This window comes from Tetrao urogallus (genome assembly GCF_951394365.1).
Source record: "Tetrao urogallus genome assembly, chromosome: 8".
Lineage (NCBI taxonomy): Eukaryota > Metazoa > Chordata > Aves > Galliformes > Phasianidae > Tetrao > Tetrao urogallus.
In genome coordinates, this window is record NC_136821.1 from 6260225 (window position 1) to 6278531 (window position 18307).

General features: G+C 42.2%; 1 protein-coding gene across 1 annotated transcript; it reads left to right on the forward strand.

The window, feature by feature from the left end:
- Positions 1-1086: 1086 nt before the first annotated feature.
- On the forward strand, positions 1087-16955 carry LOC306949398 (lactase/phlorizin hydrolase-like; the record flags this gene model as incomplete). Its single annotated transcript, XM_079539266.1, has 17 exons — positions 1087-1741; positions 2736-2815; positions 4069-4152; positions 4677-4779; positions 5107-5182; positions 5989-6670; positions 7018-7663; positions 8900-10459; positions 10787-11055; positions 11512-11802; positions 12396-12594; positions 12911-13113; positions 13299-13408; positions 14015-14149; positions 14841-15064; positions 15839-16075; positions 16750-16955. 17 exons carry the CDS (start codon positions 1087-1089, stop codon positions 16953-16955), a joined length of 5760 nt encoding a protein of 1919 aa, XP_079395392.1.
- Positions 16956-18307: the final 1352 nt, after the last annotated feature.

Below are 18307 nucleotides of genomic sequence, written 5' to 3' on the forward strand. Positions count from 1 at the left end.
TACTTCCTCTTTCCCTACAATTCTGTATGCATCATAGAGAGGAGGGATATTTTTCTGGAGTTAACACTGCTGTACTCAAAAACTAACAGCAGGTGGTGCAATATATAAGGTTCCTATTCGATCCTGTCAAGTTCATTGTGGCTGGGAGGGAAAGAGTACTTGAGTGCTCCAAACAGGCACAATGTTTCAGCAAGTTTTTTAAGGCTCCTTAAAAATACAGAATAGTCACCTGAGCATCGAACAGAGTTCAAGTACACCAATTATAGGCTTTGTACATGCAGGAGGTTGTCAACTGTGAGTAAAAGCAAAAGTTTAGAGACAGTTTCTAGTGTAATTTAAATAATACTGAAAATATTTCTTTGCAATGATAAGTTGCCCAGGTAATTCCACTAATGTTTTGTGCAAAAACTAGCTTTTAAGGGGGGTGAAGTGGGAGACAACTGGTTTTTCTGTATAGTTTCCTTATAGTTATGTAGAATTTTGTTTAGTTAATTGAAACTTGTGCTGCATTTAGGCAGCACAGATGGTGGTTCTCAATAACACGATCTCAACTCTTCAATTTTGCTGTATTTGCATGTAGAGCTGTGAAGTTATCTCCTTGTTGCAGCAGTTTGGGTAAGAGATCTCTGTGCACTCACCGTACTGACAGATAAAGTATTCTCAAGGCTGAAGGAAAGAGTACTTTGGTAAGCAATAAAATAATATTGTTATTAGCATGGGGACACACAGTGTATCTGCTTCTTGAATTTATGTAACAGCGACTGTAACAACAGCTTTTCCAAATGCAGGTAAGATGCTGCCTTCTCAGATTTCCTTCATGCACCCAAGAATTACAGCACAAATGTGCCTCCTCCAGGCATTGGTGTCACCAGCCGCAGCCAAGTAGGTGATTCTGCTTTTGTTACCTTTTGCATCCAGAACATCTATCTATTTGTTCATCTACCAATTGAAAGTCCTGATTTGTTATCATTTGAGTGTCAGCTGTTTCTGGGAGCACTCAAGTGCATAACAGATAACTGCAGTTAAATATTACTGCTACTATAATATAAATAATGTGGATGCAATGTTTGTGAGCCAGGTCCAGAAATGGAGCTGGTTTGTAAGACAGTTGTCTTGTTCTTGTTAGTCTCTGCTAGCTTTGGGAGAGATGGGGAATCAGCTCAGAACTTTGTTGCCATTGCTGGGCCTCTGCCTACCACATCAGCGCACAGATTGCATCTGCAGAGCCACATTCTACCCAAAGAAGCTTTGGACCCTACTGTGCCTGAAGCCCGTGATGACTTCTGTCAGCAAGATGCTGTGATTTCCCAACTGCCCCAGTACTTCTCCCACCTCCGTGAGATTGGGGTAACACATTACAAAGTCTTCCTGCCGTGGGCGCGCATCCTTCCTGACGGGGATGCCAAGAAGCCAGATGAAGCTCAAGTGCGATGCTACCAGGAGCTGCTCAAGATGCTGGTTGCTGCAGACCTCGGGCCAGTGGTCGTTCTCCATCACAGGGGTGTTCCTGATAGTGTGGCTGTGGGCAGGAAGGCGAGCTCTTTTGCTGACCTTTTTGTGGACTATGCAGAGTTCAGTTTCTATGTTTTTGGAGGCCTGGCTGATATGTGGCTCACCTTCAGTGACCTGCCTGAGCTCCTGGGAAGCCTGCCTTACAGTGACCTCCAGGCCCGTGTCCAGGCCCTGGCTGCTGCTCATGAAAGAGCTTACAGAGTTTACCATGAGAAATACTCTGTGTCAGGTAAGAACAGGGGGAGGGATTTTGTATATGACCTTCGCACAATTTGTTACGTGTGATCTCTGTGATTCTATCAGCAGAATTACTTAGAAATATTTGAGTAATGGATTTCTTCAAACACCTTATTTTCATAATTGTTCTTCAATTACTAGTAATGGCATTTTGCTTAAAATGACAGCCAAAGTAGTCAGGGAGAACATAGGTAAGTATCTCTGTGTGTATACTGACACGTATTCTTTTTAAGCATTAAGAAGGCTCAGGTTAATTTCAGCAGCAGAAACTGGTACTTTAAAAACAGATGTTACCATACTTGTACCTGCTTTGTCTCCGAAGGACTCATCTATGTGCTTATTGAGGGTCCTTATTAAAAGCCAGTTGGTACCCTGGAATAACAGTAGTCTTGTACTGCTTGTATATCAAACCTTAAATGTATTGTCTAGGAAAAATCCTTAATTCCTGATTAATCACCTCATTTTCAAAGTCTTCTTACATGTTTCAGTGTCACTGATTATTGAAATTGCAATTGCCACTGTTCCATTTTAGGGAGGGGAACATTTTGCCATCCATTTAAGTAGCTGTCTGTCTTCAGCATGATGGGAGTTGGCTTTTTCATTAAGATATTTCCCAAGGGATGCATCTTTAAAAGCCCAGATCTGAAGAATGTGGTCCAATTTATCTACCAGCTTTCTACCCAAGGGTGGAAAACTTTGAAAATGTACTTATAAAAGCCAGTGAAACAAACTGACTATGCTTTAAAATGGCATCTCTCATTTATTTCAAGTGAAATGTACTGACAAGATAAAAAAGAAAAAAAAAAAAAAGCATTTGTGAAGCAAGATGGTTACTTTTAAGATAAAGTATCTCGATAATAAAAAATGCTTTCAAATTATATGTCTTACTTGATTGTAAAATATCTACAGTGGTATTTTATTTCTATTTGCATTTCCTGCACTACTGATAGATCGTGCTTTTGTTTGGTTTGGTTTGGTTTCCCAAGGTGGAAAGCTGTCCATTGCTTTAGGAATGGATCTTCCCTTGGATAGGACTTCATCTGAGCTGCTTTCAGTTTCTCTTCAGGTAACACCTTAATGAGAATTATTTCCAATTTAAATTTGATTTTGTTGCACTTGATTTTTATGCAGAGGATTAAGTGATGTATTGCAAGCTATATACGAGTTTAGTTGTCCAATGTGGTACATTTTACTTTTTGATTTTCTCAATTATGTGAAGTTCTCTGATTTTAAGAATTACTTCAACATCCTTTCTTGGCTAGTAAGCACTGATTTAAAAACATGGAGGCATATTTTCTCTCATATATTTGGCAGTTTTAGCAGTATAGGTGCTTAAATACCAAGCTGTCTGCAAAAACTGTACCCACTGCTTTTTTATTTGCAGGTCTATTTAATGCACAACCAAATAAAAATTACTCCATTTAAAATAACTGCTATTTAAAAAAAAAATCTATTTAATGTGTTGAAGCACAGCCTGAGCTATGCTAAAAGTGGTCTAGAACCGAGATGGCGCAATGTGACTCATCTCCATAAAGGTGATGACATCCCTTCTTTGGTAAAGACCAAACCCCTCATTAGTAGTTCTTTTTGCCTAGAGCACGTTGATGTGGGATGCAGTGAACAAATGACAATGCAGGCATTTGGCTCGTCCTTCCAAATTTAATGATAGGACAAATAATGAGGAGAAATAGGTGTGACATTTCAAGGATATAGGCAAGGTGTGCTTCATAGGAGGAGGAAAGTTGTACTGAAGGAGCTGACTGAACTAGAAAAAACTCTTGGACTGAAAAATAAATGGAAGGCTTGTCAGTTTGTTTGTTCAATCCCAGCTTCAGCAACTGGTTGAATAAAAGAATGCTATCTATTCCTTTGAACTTGTGGACTTTTAGTAAAGTAACATCTGTAGTGTGCAATGACTAAAGATTTCTGAAATGGTCTTTCCCCAAAGGATTATTGATAAGGCCACCCTGAGTCATACGGCAACAAAGGTTTCTCTATCTGATTAATCAGAGACTCTTCAGTCTTGCCAATTTAAACAATCAATTGGAAATGAGGAATATTAAATGCATAAAATATTCTTACAATGATTTTTTAAACTCTAGTGCTTCTAAAATTTAGGTTTGTTTAGAAGGAAAGGCACAAAATGCATCTTCTCGTACAGCGTCCGCTTTGTACTCGTATTTTCCAGGGTTCTGTGTATCTTTCTGGCTTCTTACTCCAGCAGTGCCTGTATCAAACATCTAGCAACTTCTATATTTTGAAGAGAATGCCTGCAATAATTTTCCAATAGGATGATCATTTTCCCTTTCTTGTTTCCAGGATTCCGTGGACTTCCTGTCTCTTCGCCTTCAGTACAGGTGTGGAAATGAAACAGATTTCCACCTGAAAATGAGTGAATTCCAGGTAACATTATGCACAGTGTGAAAATGAACACTGAACTTCATGGATGTGGAGTTAAAACTCTAGTAATAGGGTAGAGCAGATAGGAGAAATCCATCATTGTTCTTACAGTTCTACTGAACTTTGCAAGCCATCTGTAACAGCTTATTTTGCAAAAAAGTAACTTAGAGGGGATCTCACGCTGAATTTGAAGTAATGGATAATTTGCAGTAGTAGACAACTAAGGTACTGTTGTAAGTCATTCAGCACCTAGGTGCACGTGTCTGCAGGGATGAGCACAGAGATGATCTGCCTTGCTCATGATTATGTAGCATATGCACTACCAGCCTGAGAAGGAGCATGTCAGGCTCTTTGTTAACAGTTTTGCTCTGTGTATCTGTAGCAGGACACTTATTCCCTATAAATCAGAGGGTGATGGCCTAGCCAGAAGTGAAGAGCAAGAAATGGAAACTTCCCACATGTCATCTTTGGAAAACCAATAAATATTTTTAAAAATAGAAATCTCTCTTTGAATTCTTGTTTTGCAGAAAGTCTGGAAGGACGTAGAAGTATTGCTTTTTAGTCTGAATTTCCTTGATTGTGATTCCTTGGAAGAGAATCCATTCGTACCAGTAGCTGCCATTGTCACTGGTAAGCGACATGGTTTAAGAAGTAGAAGAGTTCTGTAGCTGGGCTCTGAATGGAAAATTATGTAATTGTCCTTTCCAGACCATTGCTATTAAGTTAAATAATCTTACAGGTTTGTTTTGTTGTTGTTGTTGTTTTGGTTTTTTTGGGTTGTTTTTTTTTTTTTTTCCTGGCAAAAAACAACAAACAACACAACATACTAAATCTGAGAAAAACAGCTATTAGTTATTGGAAAAAAAAAAAAAAAAGCCTTGTTTCAAAAGATGTAATTGTATACACGAGTAATGTCATCCAGTCTGTGATATTTATCCATCTGTTGTTTGTTTTCAGCTATTAATAAAGAGAAGGCACGTACAATTGGATATGATGTGAATGAATTCTTGGACTTCTCATCTCATGCTTTAAGGTACCTAAAGTTCTTTTCCCTTAAATCACACACTGTAATACATTGGTATCCTTTAGAAGCAAGTGTGCTAGGCAGACAGAAGACGGTTGTAGTGGTAAAATCGCTGTCAGCTGCTTAAAGGAATGCAGGGGAAAGCCTTTGTGCCCAGTCCAGTCTCTTGCTGTTACAGGCCATCTTCTAACCTGCTATTTCAGGAAATGTAACTGTCTCTCCTTCATCCTTAGTTACCCAGATTGCACCTTCAAGACAGTAATAGCAGGCATATATTCCAAGCATACTGTTCTTTTTTCATCTACATAGTATATATGAATTTATATTATGTGTGTATATATATATATAAAATTAAATTAAAACCATAGAATAGTAACTGTCCTATGTGAGAAGCCAATTGTGCCTACAGAGTTGTAGGGAATGTCATTGCACAGGAAGAAGCTAGGGACCAGTGAGGCAGGATTGATTGGTTTTAGGTTATCCTGTGAAGACTTGTGAGCGTGTGAAATTGCTGCACACTGCAAGGATTTTGTTTGTGTCTTTGACCTAGTTTAATGAAATTTGAAAATCTATCTGCTGAGAAGTGCACGAGATACATAGCACTTGAGGTGCTCTGCAGGTAGTTTATTGCACTTCTCCTTCATCTGCCAGCTGGATGGCAGGAGGTTGGATTGGTTGGGTGACAAAGTGGCCGTTCCCTAACTGGCATATGTGAGCTGAATGAGAAGCCAACAATTATTTATGCTCCTTGTCTGCAAATTCTGTGGCACTGGCATCCACCTTGAGGTTGTAACTCTTTTTTATTCTATTTTCAGCAAAACATATACTCTACAAGAGAATGCAATTGCTGCCCCTCGCTCCTCCTATCAAACAATTTGGGAAATGTTTGCTAACCAGTCCGAATTGGAGAGGGATACTTTCCTGCAAGATGTTTTCCCAAGTGGTTTCCTCTGGGGCACGTCAACAGGTGCCTTTAATGTTGAAGGAGCCTGGGCAGAGGATGGGAAAGGAGAGAGCATCTGGGATCGGTTTGGGCACGAAGGTCATGTCTACATGAACCAAACAACAGATGTGGCATGTGACAGCTACCACAAAACTAGCTATGATGTTTATTTGCTTAGAGGTCTTCATCCCCAGCTGTACAAGTTTTCTATAGCCTGGCCTAGAATTTTCCCTGCTGGCACCAATGAAACCATCAGCATCAAGGGTGTGGATTATTACAACCAATTAATTGACAGGTTGCTAGAGGCTAACATTGAGCCCATGGTGACTCTTTTCCACTGGGACCTCCCCCAGGCTCTTCAGGTTCTTGGTGGCTGGCAGAATGACAGTATCATAGATGCTTTTGCAAGCTATGCAGACTTCTGCTTTGCCACTTTTGGGGATCGGGTCAAGTTTTGGGTTACGTTCCACGAGCCTTGGGTTATCAGCTATGCTGGCTATGGCACCGGAGAGCATCCTCCAGGAATCACCGATCCAGGAATAGCATCTTACAAGGTAGGGACATAGGATCCTACAGCTGCCGTCGTTGTGTTCCTCAGATTCTGCAAATTTTAACGATGCTTGAGCCTAATCTGAGACAGTTGTTTGCTTTCTGGACTTATGATGCTCCCAAGCAAACGCATTCCTTAATGTATTACTAATGGATGCTATGGATGTTATTTTCTGCTCTGAAATCAGCCAGATTCTTATACTTAATCCAAACCCTGCTGTACTCTCTGCCCACAATTATTTGTTTTGTCAAGTTCTCTTGTTTCACATGGGGATGTCTTTCTCACAAGGCAGTGTTAATGCAGTGTTGTGCAAAGCAGTGAGACACGTATTCCTCTGCTTTCTGCCCCCAGGTGGCTCACACAATTCTCAAGGCTCATGCTAAGGTCTGGCACCTGTATAATGACAGGCACCGTTCTCAGCAGCAGGGCAAGGTAGGGCTGGTGCTGAACTCGGATTGGGCTGAACCCCAGACTCCAACCAACTCTGAGGATGTGAAGGCATCAGAGAGGTACCTGCAGTTCACGCTTGGCTGGTTTGCTCACCCTGTATTTGTTGACGGTGACTACCCAGATATCCTGAAGGCTCAGATCCAGGAAGTAAACCAGCAGTGCTCCACCACAGTTGCGCAGCTGCCTGTGTTTACGGAGGAGGAGAAAACCTGGGTGAAAGGAACGGCAGACTTTTTTGGCCTTTCCCATTACACTTCCCACCTGGTTAGTGCTGTGGCTAGTGGTACCTGCACACCTGGATACGAAAGCATTGGGAACTTCTCTTTGCACGTAGATCCTTCGTGGCCAACGACTGCCTCTTCTTCAATCCATGTGGTCCCGTGGGGATTAAGAAGGCTGCTGAAGTTTGTGTCCCAGGAATATACAGGGGCAAAGGTCCCAATTTACATAGCAGGAAATGGTATGCCAACAGAAGCCACCGGGGACCTTATTAATGACACTCTGCGAGTGGATTATTTCCGCCGATACATCAATGAGGCTCTAAAAGGTATGCTTTTTGGTTTTCTTTTTTTTTTAAATTAAAATGTTGGCAACTAGTTATTCTGTCACTCCCACAGTGATTAGCTTTAAAACATCACCATTTGTATAGTAACCTGAGGTGGGCCACCTCTTATGTACAGTGTCATAAATTCCAGCCTATCCAGTGACCAGATATGGAGCTCTGTCTAGGTACTGGAAGAGGTTTTTCATAGGTACAAATACAACCTAAAGCCAGTCTCTCAGTGAAAACTGTTTACCTACTTCAGTACCTTTGAAAACAATTTGGCTCAAGGCAGGCTCTTACCTGCAGAGATCTCATAGATGGGACTGAATGATGTCTTTACTGATTCGGCAGATCTAACTGATAGCATCCTGCACCAGGGCAAGTTAGAATTTTTAGGGAGATACTTATATCTCAATTATTTTGGGAAAGATTCAGTCTATGCCTTTATCTTTGCAAACTGTGTATCAGCTTAACAAAAATTAATACTGGTAACTGAAGTCCTTTTCAAGTATAGAAATTTGAGATTTTGAATAGATATTTTAGTATGCTTTCTTCAGATACACAAATCAATAGCATTATATTGAATATAATGTATTCATTATGTTGATGATCACTGTACAGCTTTTGATCCTGTTGACCTAGTTCTCAGCATGCTGATAGAAGAGCTGCAGAAAACAGCATTTAGCATTGCTGTTTTGCCTCTGCAAAAGGAACATGGACTGCCTATGGAAAGTGAACTTTTCTGGAATAAGAAAGAGCGTGCTTTACTGTAGGCAGTATGAGGAAGGATGCTAGACTTGTCTCTGATGGTACTAAGTATTGTGTCCTGCAGAAATGAATTCCTGTGTGCCAAGGGAAGCTAGACAAGCACTACATACATATTATGTTTCAATTTAACTGCAGTGGTAAATATAAAAGAGCACTGTATACTTAAGCTGATGAGTTGTTCTTGAAAGCTAGAACATAGGGAAGGGAGTACTCATGGCACAAGTGGGCTTTACTCAAATACTTATTTTCTGGTATGTTTTTATCACGAAGTCTTTGACTGGCTCCTGATATAGTGATCATGGCTTTTCTTGCCAAATACTCTAATTGTTTTGTTTTCTTTTACCCGAACACAATTCGTAGATGTTTGGCTGTCACCCTGTTGTTATCCTCAGCTGTGTGCTTGTGTTCTGCTCTGCTGCATTCAGAGAGCGTTCGAGTGATTAACAGAGTCTTGTACTGTTTCTATGACAGCGGTAAAACTGGATGCAGTTGATGTTCAGTCATACATTGCTCGATCCCTGGTTGATGGCTTTGAAGGCCCAGAGGGCTACAGCCTAAAATTTGGGCTACATCACGTGAATTTTGAAGATAGCAACAGACCAAGGACTCCCAGGGCAAGTGCTTATTTCTATTCCACTGTTATTGAAAACAATGGTTTCCCGTCCCAAGCCTCAGACAGAAGTTCTGCATCGGTGGTATTTGGCCTACCCACACCATCAAAGTTGCCGAGTCTACCAGCATCAGAAGTTCCCTCCAAGTCAAAGGTTGTCTGGGAGAAGTTTTCATCCCAAACAGACTTTGAAAGAGACATGTACTTTTATGGGACGTTCCCAGAGGACTTCACATGGGGTGTGTCGTCTTCTGCATACCAGATTGAGGGAGGTTGGGATGCGGATGGCAAAGGACCCAGTGTTTGGGATAACTTCACCCATGTCCCAGGAAACATAAAAAACAATGACACTGGAGATATAGCTTGTAATAGCTACAACAAGGTAGAGGAAGACATTTACCTGCTGAGAGCCTTGGGGGTAAAGAACTATCGTTTCTCTCTGTCCTGGCCTCGAATCTTCCCCAACGGAAGGAACAATTCAGTAAACAGCCATGGTGTTGATTACTATAACCGTCTCATTGACGGGCTGGTGGCAAACAACATCACTCCAATCGTCACGCTGTACCACTGGGACCTGCCACAAGCTCTCCAGGACATTGGTGGCTGGGAGAGCAGTGAGCTCATTGAACTGTTTGACAGTTTTGCAGACTTCTGTTTCCAGACCTTTGGGGACAGGGTGAAGTTCTGGCTTACTTTCAACGAACCCCAAGTTATTGCTTGGGTTAGCTATGGGACGGGGGAATTCCCACCCAGTGTCAATAATCCTGGTGATGCTCCCTACGAAGTGGCACACACCTTACTGAAAGCCCACGCCAGAGTCTACCACACGTACGATGACAAATACAGAGCGAGTCAGGGAGGAATCATTTCTCTGTGTCTCAATATAGATTGGATTGAGCCAAAGACACCCAGCAACCCCAGGGACTTAGAAGCTGCAGACAGGTACATGCAGTTTTTGGCGGGGTGGTTTGCACATCCAGTTTTCAAAAATGGGGACTACCCTGAGGTCATGAAATGGAAAGTTGGAAACAGGAGTGAGCTCCAAAACCTGCCATCATCCCGCCTACCAGTTTTCACAGCTGAAGAGCGTGAGTACATCAGGGGCACAGCGGATGTTTTCTGTTTCAACACCTACACTGCCAAACTTGTAACCCATGCAACAACCCGCCTGAATCCCTTCTCTTATGAGTACGACCAGGAAATATCAACAGATGTTGACAGCTCCTGGCCTACGTCAGCTCTTGATGGCCATCGGGCTGTGGCCTGGGGGCTGAGGAGGCTGCTGAACTGGATCAAGGAAGAGTATGGCAATCCCCCAATGTACATCATTGAGAACGGAGTGGGGCTAAAGACCGAATCGGATGTTGATGACCAAACCAGGATACTTTACTACAAAACATACATAGATGAAGCTTTAAAAGGTACAAATGTTTGCTTTTATTTTGTGTTGTGTATCTCCCCTCTAGATTCCTGTCACAATTTTCCTCTGAGGTGTCGTTTTTAAAAGCATCTTCTGCTGTTCTTTTAATATTCTGAGTGCAATATAAACGTAGTGGGTTTTTTTATGATCTCCTTTGTGTAGCCATTTGTATTCTGTATCCTCCAGATGTGAAGTCTGTTGTGGTCCTTTTTGTTCAGAGATAGCTTGATGAAGCTGAAAGTGTGTATGTGTTTGCAAGTGAATTCCTTGTGGTTTGTTATATGTGTGAAACATCACTGATGTTCTCCCATTGTTTCTGGTCTTTCAGCTTACAAACTGGACGGTGTTAATCTGAGAGGATACAATGCGTGGTCTTTTATGGATTTCTTTGAATGGTTGAATGGTTATGAGCCAAGATTTGGATTGCACGAGGTTGATTTTGATGATCCCAACAGGCCGAGAACCCCAAGGCGCTCGGCTGTGTACTACGCAGAAATCATCCGCAACAATGGTATCCCATTGCCAAAAGAAGATGAATTCTTATATGGAGAGTTTCCAAAGAACTTTTTCTGGGGTGTAGCAACATCTGCATATCAGGTTAGGAAACAAAGACTGACTCTTCAGACACTCATGGACAGTTAATTCGTTTTGGATGAGACACAGCTTCTACATTAGGTTTTATGGTGATTTGAGGGTTACTGTAACAACTGCCTTAAACATCTCAAAGTTTTCCCTTATAATGGCGTGGTTATCCCACGGAAATTGAGAAAGCAGCAGAGATTTCACAAGGGGAAGCAAACACCGAGCAGCAGGTTGAAGGGAAACAACACCTTTCCTTTGACATTGTACTTTGGTAATACTTCTGTGCCTTGAGGCCCAAGAGACCTTACCAGTTTAGTACAGCAAAAAATGATACTGTTTCAAGGCTTACACAGAAGCCAAAATGTTATGTGGTGCCGCAAAGTCTGACGGGCAGAATTCTTTCCTAGGCCAAGATGTCAATTTGGAGTTTACTGATGATTTCTCCCTTCCCTCCCCCATCTTCATTTACAGATTGAGGGAGCATGGAGAGCAGATGGGAAAGGACTTAGCATTTGGGACAAATACTCTCACACTCCTTTGAAAATCAGCAATGGTGACAATGGAGATGTAGCTTGTGACAGCTACCACAAGATTGAGGAGGATGTGGAAATGCTGAAACGCCTCAAGGTGTCTCACTATCGCTTTTCAATCTCCTGGTCACGTGTTCTCCCAGATGGGACCACCAGATACGTCAATGAAATGGGATTGAACTACTATGAAAGGCTAATTGATGCTCTTCTGGCAGCCAATATTACGCCTCAGGTAACTGTAAAAAAGGACTGGAAATCCAACAGAGTGCAGGAGCTGAGAATTATCCTGATGTTGAAAGATCAGATCTCCACTTTCAGACTTGCCTGTGTGGTTCCTGTGTTGAGATTACTCAGCACAGTTCTTTGAAAGTTCTTTGTCCTTATGAATTCCCAGGCTGTTCAAGATCCCTCAAGAGCAGGTGTTGTACTGCTCTGTGCTTCATTTGAGAATCAGTGTAGCTGCAGCTGTTCTTTACTGACTTGAATTCCTGCTGTCACATGATTATTGTGGGCTTTAGTATGACTGAAAGTGAGAGACTCATCTTGACAGCTGGGCAGGCCCTGAAGGTTGAGTCGTTCCCCCTCATACTAAAGGAACTGGAACACTGGCAGAGTGGCATTTATCAGAGTGTGCAAGTGATCGCTATGACCTCAAACGACTACAGGACAGAAGGCACTGGGGTTACTGCAGATTTGTATGTGCCTGTTAGAAAAATGCAGATGGAGTTGGGCTTATGCCTGCAAACAAGGCCGTTATCTTGTCCTTCGTTGTGAAAGTGAATCAATGACTGGCTGAGCCCTTTCTCTCATTGCCATTCCCTACAGGTCACTCTCTATCACTGGGACCTCCCGCAGGCACTGCAGGACAACGGTGGGTGGGAGAATGATACCATAGTTCAGAGCTTTAAGGAATATGCTGAGCTCCTTTTCCAGAGATTGGGAGACAAAGTGAAATTTTGGATAACCATCAATGAACCCTACAACACTGCATATCTTGGGTATGGCTTTGGCACAGCTGCTCCAGGTAAGATTACTGAGCACAATTTTTGAGAAGGGAAGGGTTGGGATCTGGCCTGAACACACAGCTTTCTGCTCTCTGTGCTGACAGCAGAGCATGGGCAGGGGGGTGATGTGGGTTCCCCACAGCCTGTGCATGACAGCTGTGCCTTCAGCAGACCTGCTGTCACATACATCTCAGCCCATGGCTGGGCTCAAAGGCACCAGGTACTGCATGCTTGTTCATTTACTGGTGGGCAGCTCTGCATGTCCTGGGTGTTAAGCTGGGAAGCAGCAGATTGGAACTAGGAATTGCTGCTGCAGTGTCTGTGCTGTTCCTGCAGGCATCTCTGTTAGGCCTGGGCGAGCCCCCTATGTGGTGGGGCACAACCTAATCAAGGCCCATGCAGAAGCCTGGCACCTCTACAATGAGACTTACCGCGCAAAACAAGGAGGGCTGATCTCTATCACCATCAACTCTGACTGGGCTGAGCCAAGGAACCCCCACAAACAGGAGGATTTTGATGCTGCCAGACAATACTTACAGGTAGAGAAGAATCTGGTCACAGCTCTCTAGGCTGCTCGTTAAGTTTGCTGCCGTAATACAGGCATTCCTGCGTATCTCTGCTCATTATAGGGCCAGCTACTATACATAATGCAGCCTATGGAGAGGAACAGTTAAATCCTAGTTTTATCCCGTAGTTTATCCTTCTCCCTTATTTCCTGGGTTAGTTCCTTATAGGTTGGTTTGCTCATCCCATTTTCAAAAACGGCGATTACAATGAAGTGATGAAGACGAGGATTCGGGAACGCAGCCTGGCCCAGGGTCTGAGCAGCTCCCGGTAAGAGTGCAGGCACAAGCTTGCTTTGCTTCTACTTGCTGAGCTAAAACCTGCTTTTCTGATAAGAAGGAAGTATTCTGTTGAAAATGGCACTATAAAAATCTTAGCGCAGTCTCACAGAAAAACCAATTGTATATTTTTTCTCTCTTTACCTTTCTTGCAAATTAAGTTTACTAATATAAAAGAGATTTCTCCAAGCTTCTACCCTGGGGGTGGGCAGCATGTTGGCAGTTCAGAGTGATATAATAAATGTAATGCACTATATGTAGTGCTTTGCCTGCCTGGGGCAAATATATTTTAGTTGTTCTTAAAATGATGTACTACTGAACTCAAGCACTGAGCCTCATTCACACCTCTGAATTATATTTATTTGTCTTTCTCATTACTTTTAAATCTATCACATTGCCAGTGTTCTGCTAAGAATATTCTTCCTTTTTTCTTTCTTTCTAGACACATATAAGGAAAGGAAAGCTTGTGTTTTACCCTGTCTGTGCTTTAATAACAAATGGATGGGATTTTTCTGATGTTCCTCTAGAAAGATCGCAGTACCTTCTTTTGTGCTTATTGCATTTTGATGGCCTTATGCCTTTTTGTTTTCTGTTGCAGACTTCCAGAATTTACAGAAAGTGAAAAGCAAAGAATTAAAGGCACATATGACTACTTTGGTCTAAATCATTATACTACAGTTTTAACATACAAGTTTGAGTATTCTACTGCTATTCTATCGTATGATTCTGACAGGTAAGATGACTGTAAATTGTTGGTCAAGTAAAATATGCACATTTGGAAGCCTATGCCAACTGAGCAATGTACACTAATAGAAAATAAAGCCATGAGACATTCATATTAAGCTGTTACAACCAGCATTAGGGAAAATAGCCCCAGACAGTACTTGTGATACCGTGTTCAGAGTGGGCCAGCTACTTTGTTATGACCTGACTAAAAAATGAATTGTTAAGACGGAGCAAGGAAAACTTGAGCATCTAAAAATGAAGGAATCAGTCTCATAAGCATTTGGTATCAGCTGCATTTATCATTTTTCCTGCATTCATTCCCCAGTTTGAAATGGGAAAGTGGCCTGGTTTACAGATACTACTACTCCATTTGCTGTGTAAACGGTTGTTGGTTCCCTCCCCACACAGAGTAAACTTCATTAAGTTTAAAGCCAAACAGCTAAATGTAAATTTAACCGTGAAGTGATTAAGTGAAGCTTTTTATCTACAGGCAGAATATAACTTTAAAACAAAATATCAGAAGTGTTTTCTGGGGGCTTGTGAACACCAGCACTCTTCACCTCCCCCCAGCTCGGTGCTTTTCACAGCTTGCACCTGGGTGCACTTTTCTGTAGAGCTTGGTGTCAGATTTCCCAGCTGAGCAGTAATGCAGGGCCAGGCTTGGGGCTGTGCTGTGCTCAGTGTGTGCTCTTCTGCAGGGGTGTTGCTTCAGTAACCGACCGCAGCTGGCTGAACTCTGGCTCCTTCTGGCTAAAGGTGGTGCCCTTTGGCTTCCGAAAGCTCCTGAGGTGGATAAAGGAGGAGTACAACAACCCTCCTATCTATGTGACTGAAAATGGGATATCAGAGAGAGGAGCCATAGATCTCAATGACACTTGGCGAATGCATTACTATCAGAACTACATTAACGAAGCGCTGAAAGGTAAGATTGCTCATTTAAAGCTGCACGTCAGTCTTGTTGGGAGATGCTGCTGAGCAAAGCAACTTGTAAGGAGCTGACAGATCCCTGGCACCGGGTTTGTAAATTATACACAGGTTTATGCTGCAGCCATGTTGAAAGCCTTTGGGTTTTAGCAGAAACTGATCATTGCTGGCCAAGACTTTTTGCAGGGAACAGTGATCCAAAGGAAGAACAAACCACGGGTTTAACAGAAGTAAGATAAAGGCAGCTTCCATATTTAGCTGCATCTGACAAGAGAGGGTTCCATTACTTGACGGGTTAGTGGTTAAACTAGATAGTCCTAACTACTGCTGTTTCTAAAAACTGTACCTTGTTCACAACAGATGCACAGAAAAACCCTTGTTTTGCTTAAAGCAGTGGTTAAGCTTGTTTGTCTGCCTTAGAGGGAGCTGACTGCCAGCTGTTCAACTCCTTGTTACTTTGAGCAGCACAGATCCCCCCCCCCCCCCTAAACACATTTAAATACTCATCATTCTGTTAAACCTTCACTTCTTGAATGAAAGCTCTGACTTTTGGAGCCAACAGAAGCAGTCTTCATGGGCTGGCTGAGCTGCCCTGGCTCGTTACTAGCTGTAGCAACACACACCTGGTAGGGACAGGGAGATGGTGAGACAAACGTGGCAGTAACTGCACTGCACTCAGTGTGCCCTTCTGTAGTGCCCTGTTTGCACCACTGCTGGCGACTCCTGTCACCTGACTGCTCAACTAACCTGCTGTGCCTGCTCCTGCTAACAGCTCTCGTGCTTGATGGTGTTGACCTGCGTGGCTACACGGCATGGTCACTGATGGACAACTTTGAGTGGGCAGTAGGCTTTGATGAAAGGTTTGGGTTCTACTATGTGAATCACACGGATCCCACATTGCCACGGCTCCCCAAGGCCTCTGCCAGGTACTACTCACAGATCATCAGCTGCAATGGCTTTCCAGATCCTGCAGCAGGCCCACATCCCTGTCTGGAAACGGAGTCTGAAGGTAAGTGGTGCAGCAGAAATTGCACTTCCATGATGTGTCATCCTAAAAGACTATTTTCTGCGGTATTCTTTTAAAGAGCTGGGGTAGTAAACTGCCTAATCACCAGCCTTTATTAATGAAGACGTTCATGCGGAACATACTGTCATTTCTGTTTCCAAAACAGAATGTTATGTTAGCATAAAATCCAACACCTAGCTAAGCATCTGTCCTCAAAACAGACAAAAAAAGTTATTGCATTCTATTACGTTTTCCACATCCCACCCATTCAGCACTCCTGCACTGCATTTTTCTTAGAAATGATTTTGACTACTCTCTAAGAAGACTTTGGTAATATTCTTTTTTGTCTTGTGATCTCTGGACTAAGTATATTATTAACTGAGCCACAACCACTTCAGTTTGGGTGTTTAAAAGGAGGTTTTCTATCAGCATTTCTATCAGGAATTACTTGTGTCTCCTTCAGCCCCAGCAGCTCACTATAAGCCCTCAGCTGTACCATTACTCTGAGCTAGAGCTGTGTCAATTGCTGATCCCTGAGACCCACAGCTACTGCCAGAGCACTGAAGAGCCACGCTACAAAGCCGTGCAGAGTGAGGAAGAAGTGATGCACCTGTACACAGGAAAATGCTCCTGACAAGCCATGTACTAACTACTTCTTATTGTTTTCTCATGAACAGCGATACCAGACACCACACCAGGACTGGCTGCCAGTGTGCGCTTTCTGGGATTAGATTTAACATCACACAGTGCAGAAACAGCACTGTATGTGCTTTTTGCTCTTTCCGGAATTGGAGCACTGGGCCTGGCACTTATTTCATATAAATATGGAACATTATCCAAAAGATCTCATAAGCAATCATCCATAGAACTTACTAAAATGTAAAATGTAATTCATTTGAATATGTGGAACGGATTGAAACAGTATCTCTACTTGCTAAAATGCTTTTTTTTTTTCTTAACAAAGAATGCCTACAGAACTGTACTCTGTAGTACTGAAAGAGATACCTGGGGCTTATACTGCTGCACCTCAGTATCTTGCCTTGGAGGTGATTTCCAATCTTGCTGTTGGCTTAAAATATGAAGTAAAAAACACTGACTTTTTTTCCAGCTACTATTGATAATTTTTTTCAAGTCAAAATTGACTGTTCCAAGTTGTGTAAGGATTCTGAGCGTAAACCTTCATCTGCCCTCCTTCATGATCTTCCCTTGGATCCTTCTTGTCTTTCCAAGGGATCTGAGAGCATCCCACGAAGCTCTGCTGCTGCTTAATCTTTCGAAGACAAGCTAGTGCCAACACTGGCACAAACAGGGATAGCAGAATGTACTGTTCTATTGCAGCTACTGTGCAATAGTACATTCCCCCCCCCATTCCTTCATTTTATGGATAGTATTTTCTCAATTTTGTCATGAATTATTTTTTAACAAAAGCAAAAGCACTAAGCCTTTACATTTGAACAGTGCAATACTTACTGAAGTTCCTTTACAAAGAAGTCTGCAGCAGCACTGAACACCTGTAACTGTAAAAAATATAAATGCTCAATACCTGGGGAGGAAGACAAGTCAGCATTCTTCATATGTGAAAGCCATGTCCTCACCTTCAAAATAAAAGTTTCTGCGCTCTTGTATTGCAGTCTCTCTTCTCAACGTTTCCACTTCATGTGGCAAAGAAATGGGTTTTGTCCCACACCACCTTTTCAGACACTAAAAACTTTCATAGTGCTTTTACCAGATTTCAACAGGAACTCCCAAGCAAGGTCATGTAAACTGAAACAACTGTGACTTGTATTTTAAATATCAGCCTGTAAGTCTAGCCGCTTGCTTCTTTGTGACTATGTACCTCAGAGGAATGTTACAAGAAAAGACAGCCATGTTTTCTGGAAAATAGTTTATTGAGTGCTTGGGGAATTAAAAACTACAAGGTTTTGCTTGCAGTTGCAGAAGCAAGAAAAAAGTTAAACATAAATTAGTTACCTGATTTGCTACTTATAGTGCTTCTGACACCCTCATTTTAAATCAGTCATTCCCTACTATGGCCTTTATATTAATACCTGGTGCTTAAATTTAGGTAGCAGAATATTTAAAGATTAAAAAGTGCCTTACTAATGGCAGTAGGGAAATGATTATGAAAGCTGATGGAGATTTTCAATCTTTTCAACTCTTGACTTCTTAAGCCACAGCTATACCCACTTGATTGTTCTGAAATAATAGGCAACTTTATTCCATACTCCACTGTAG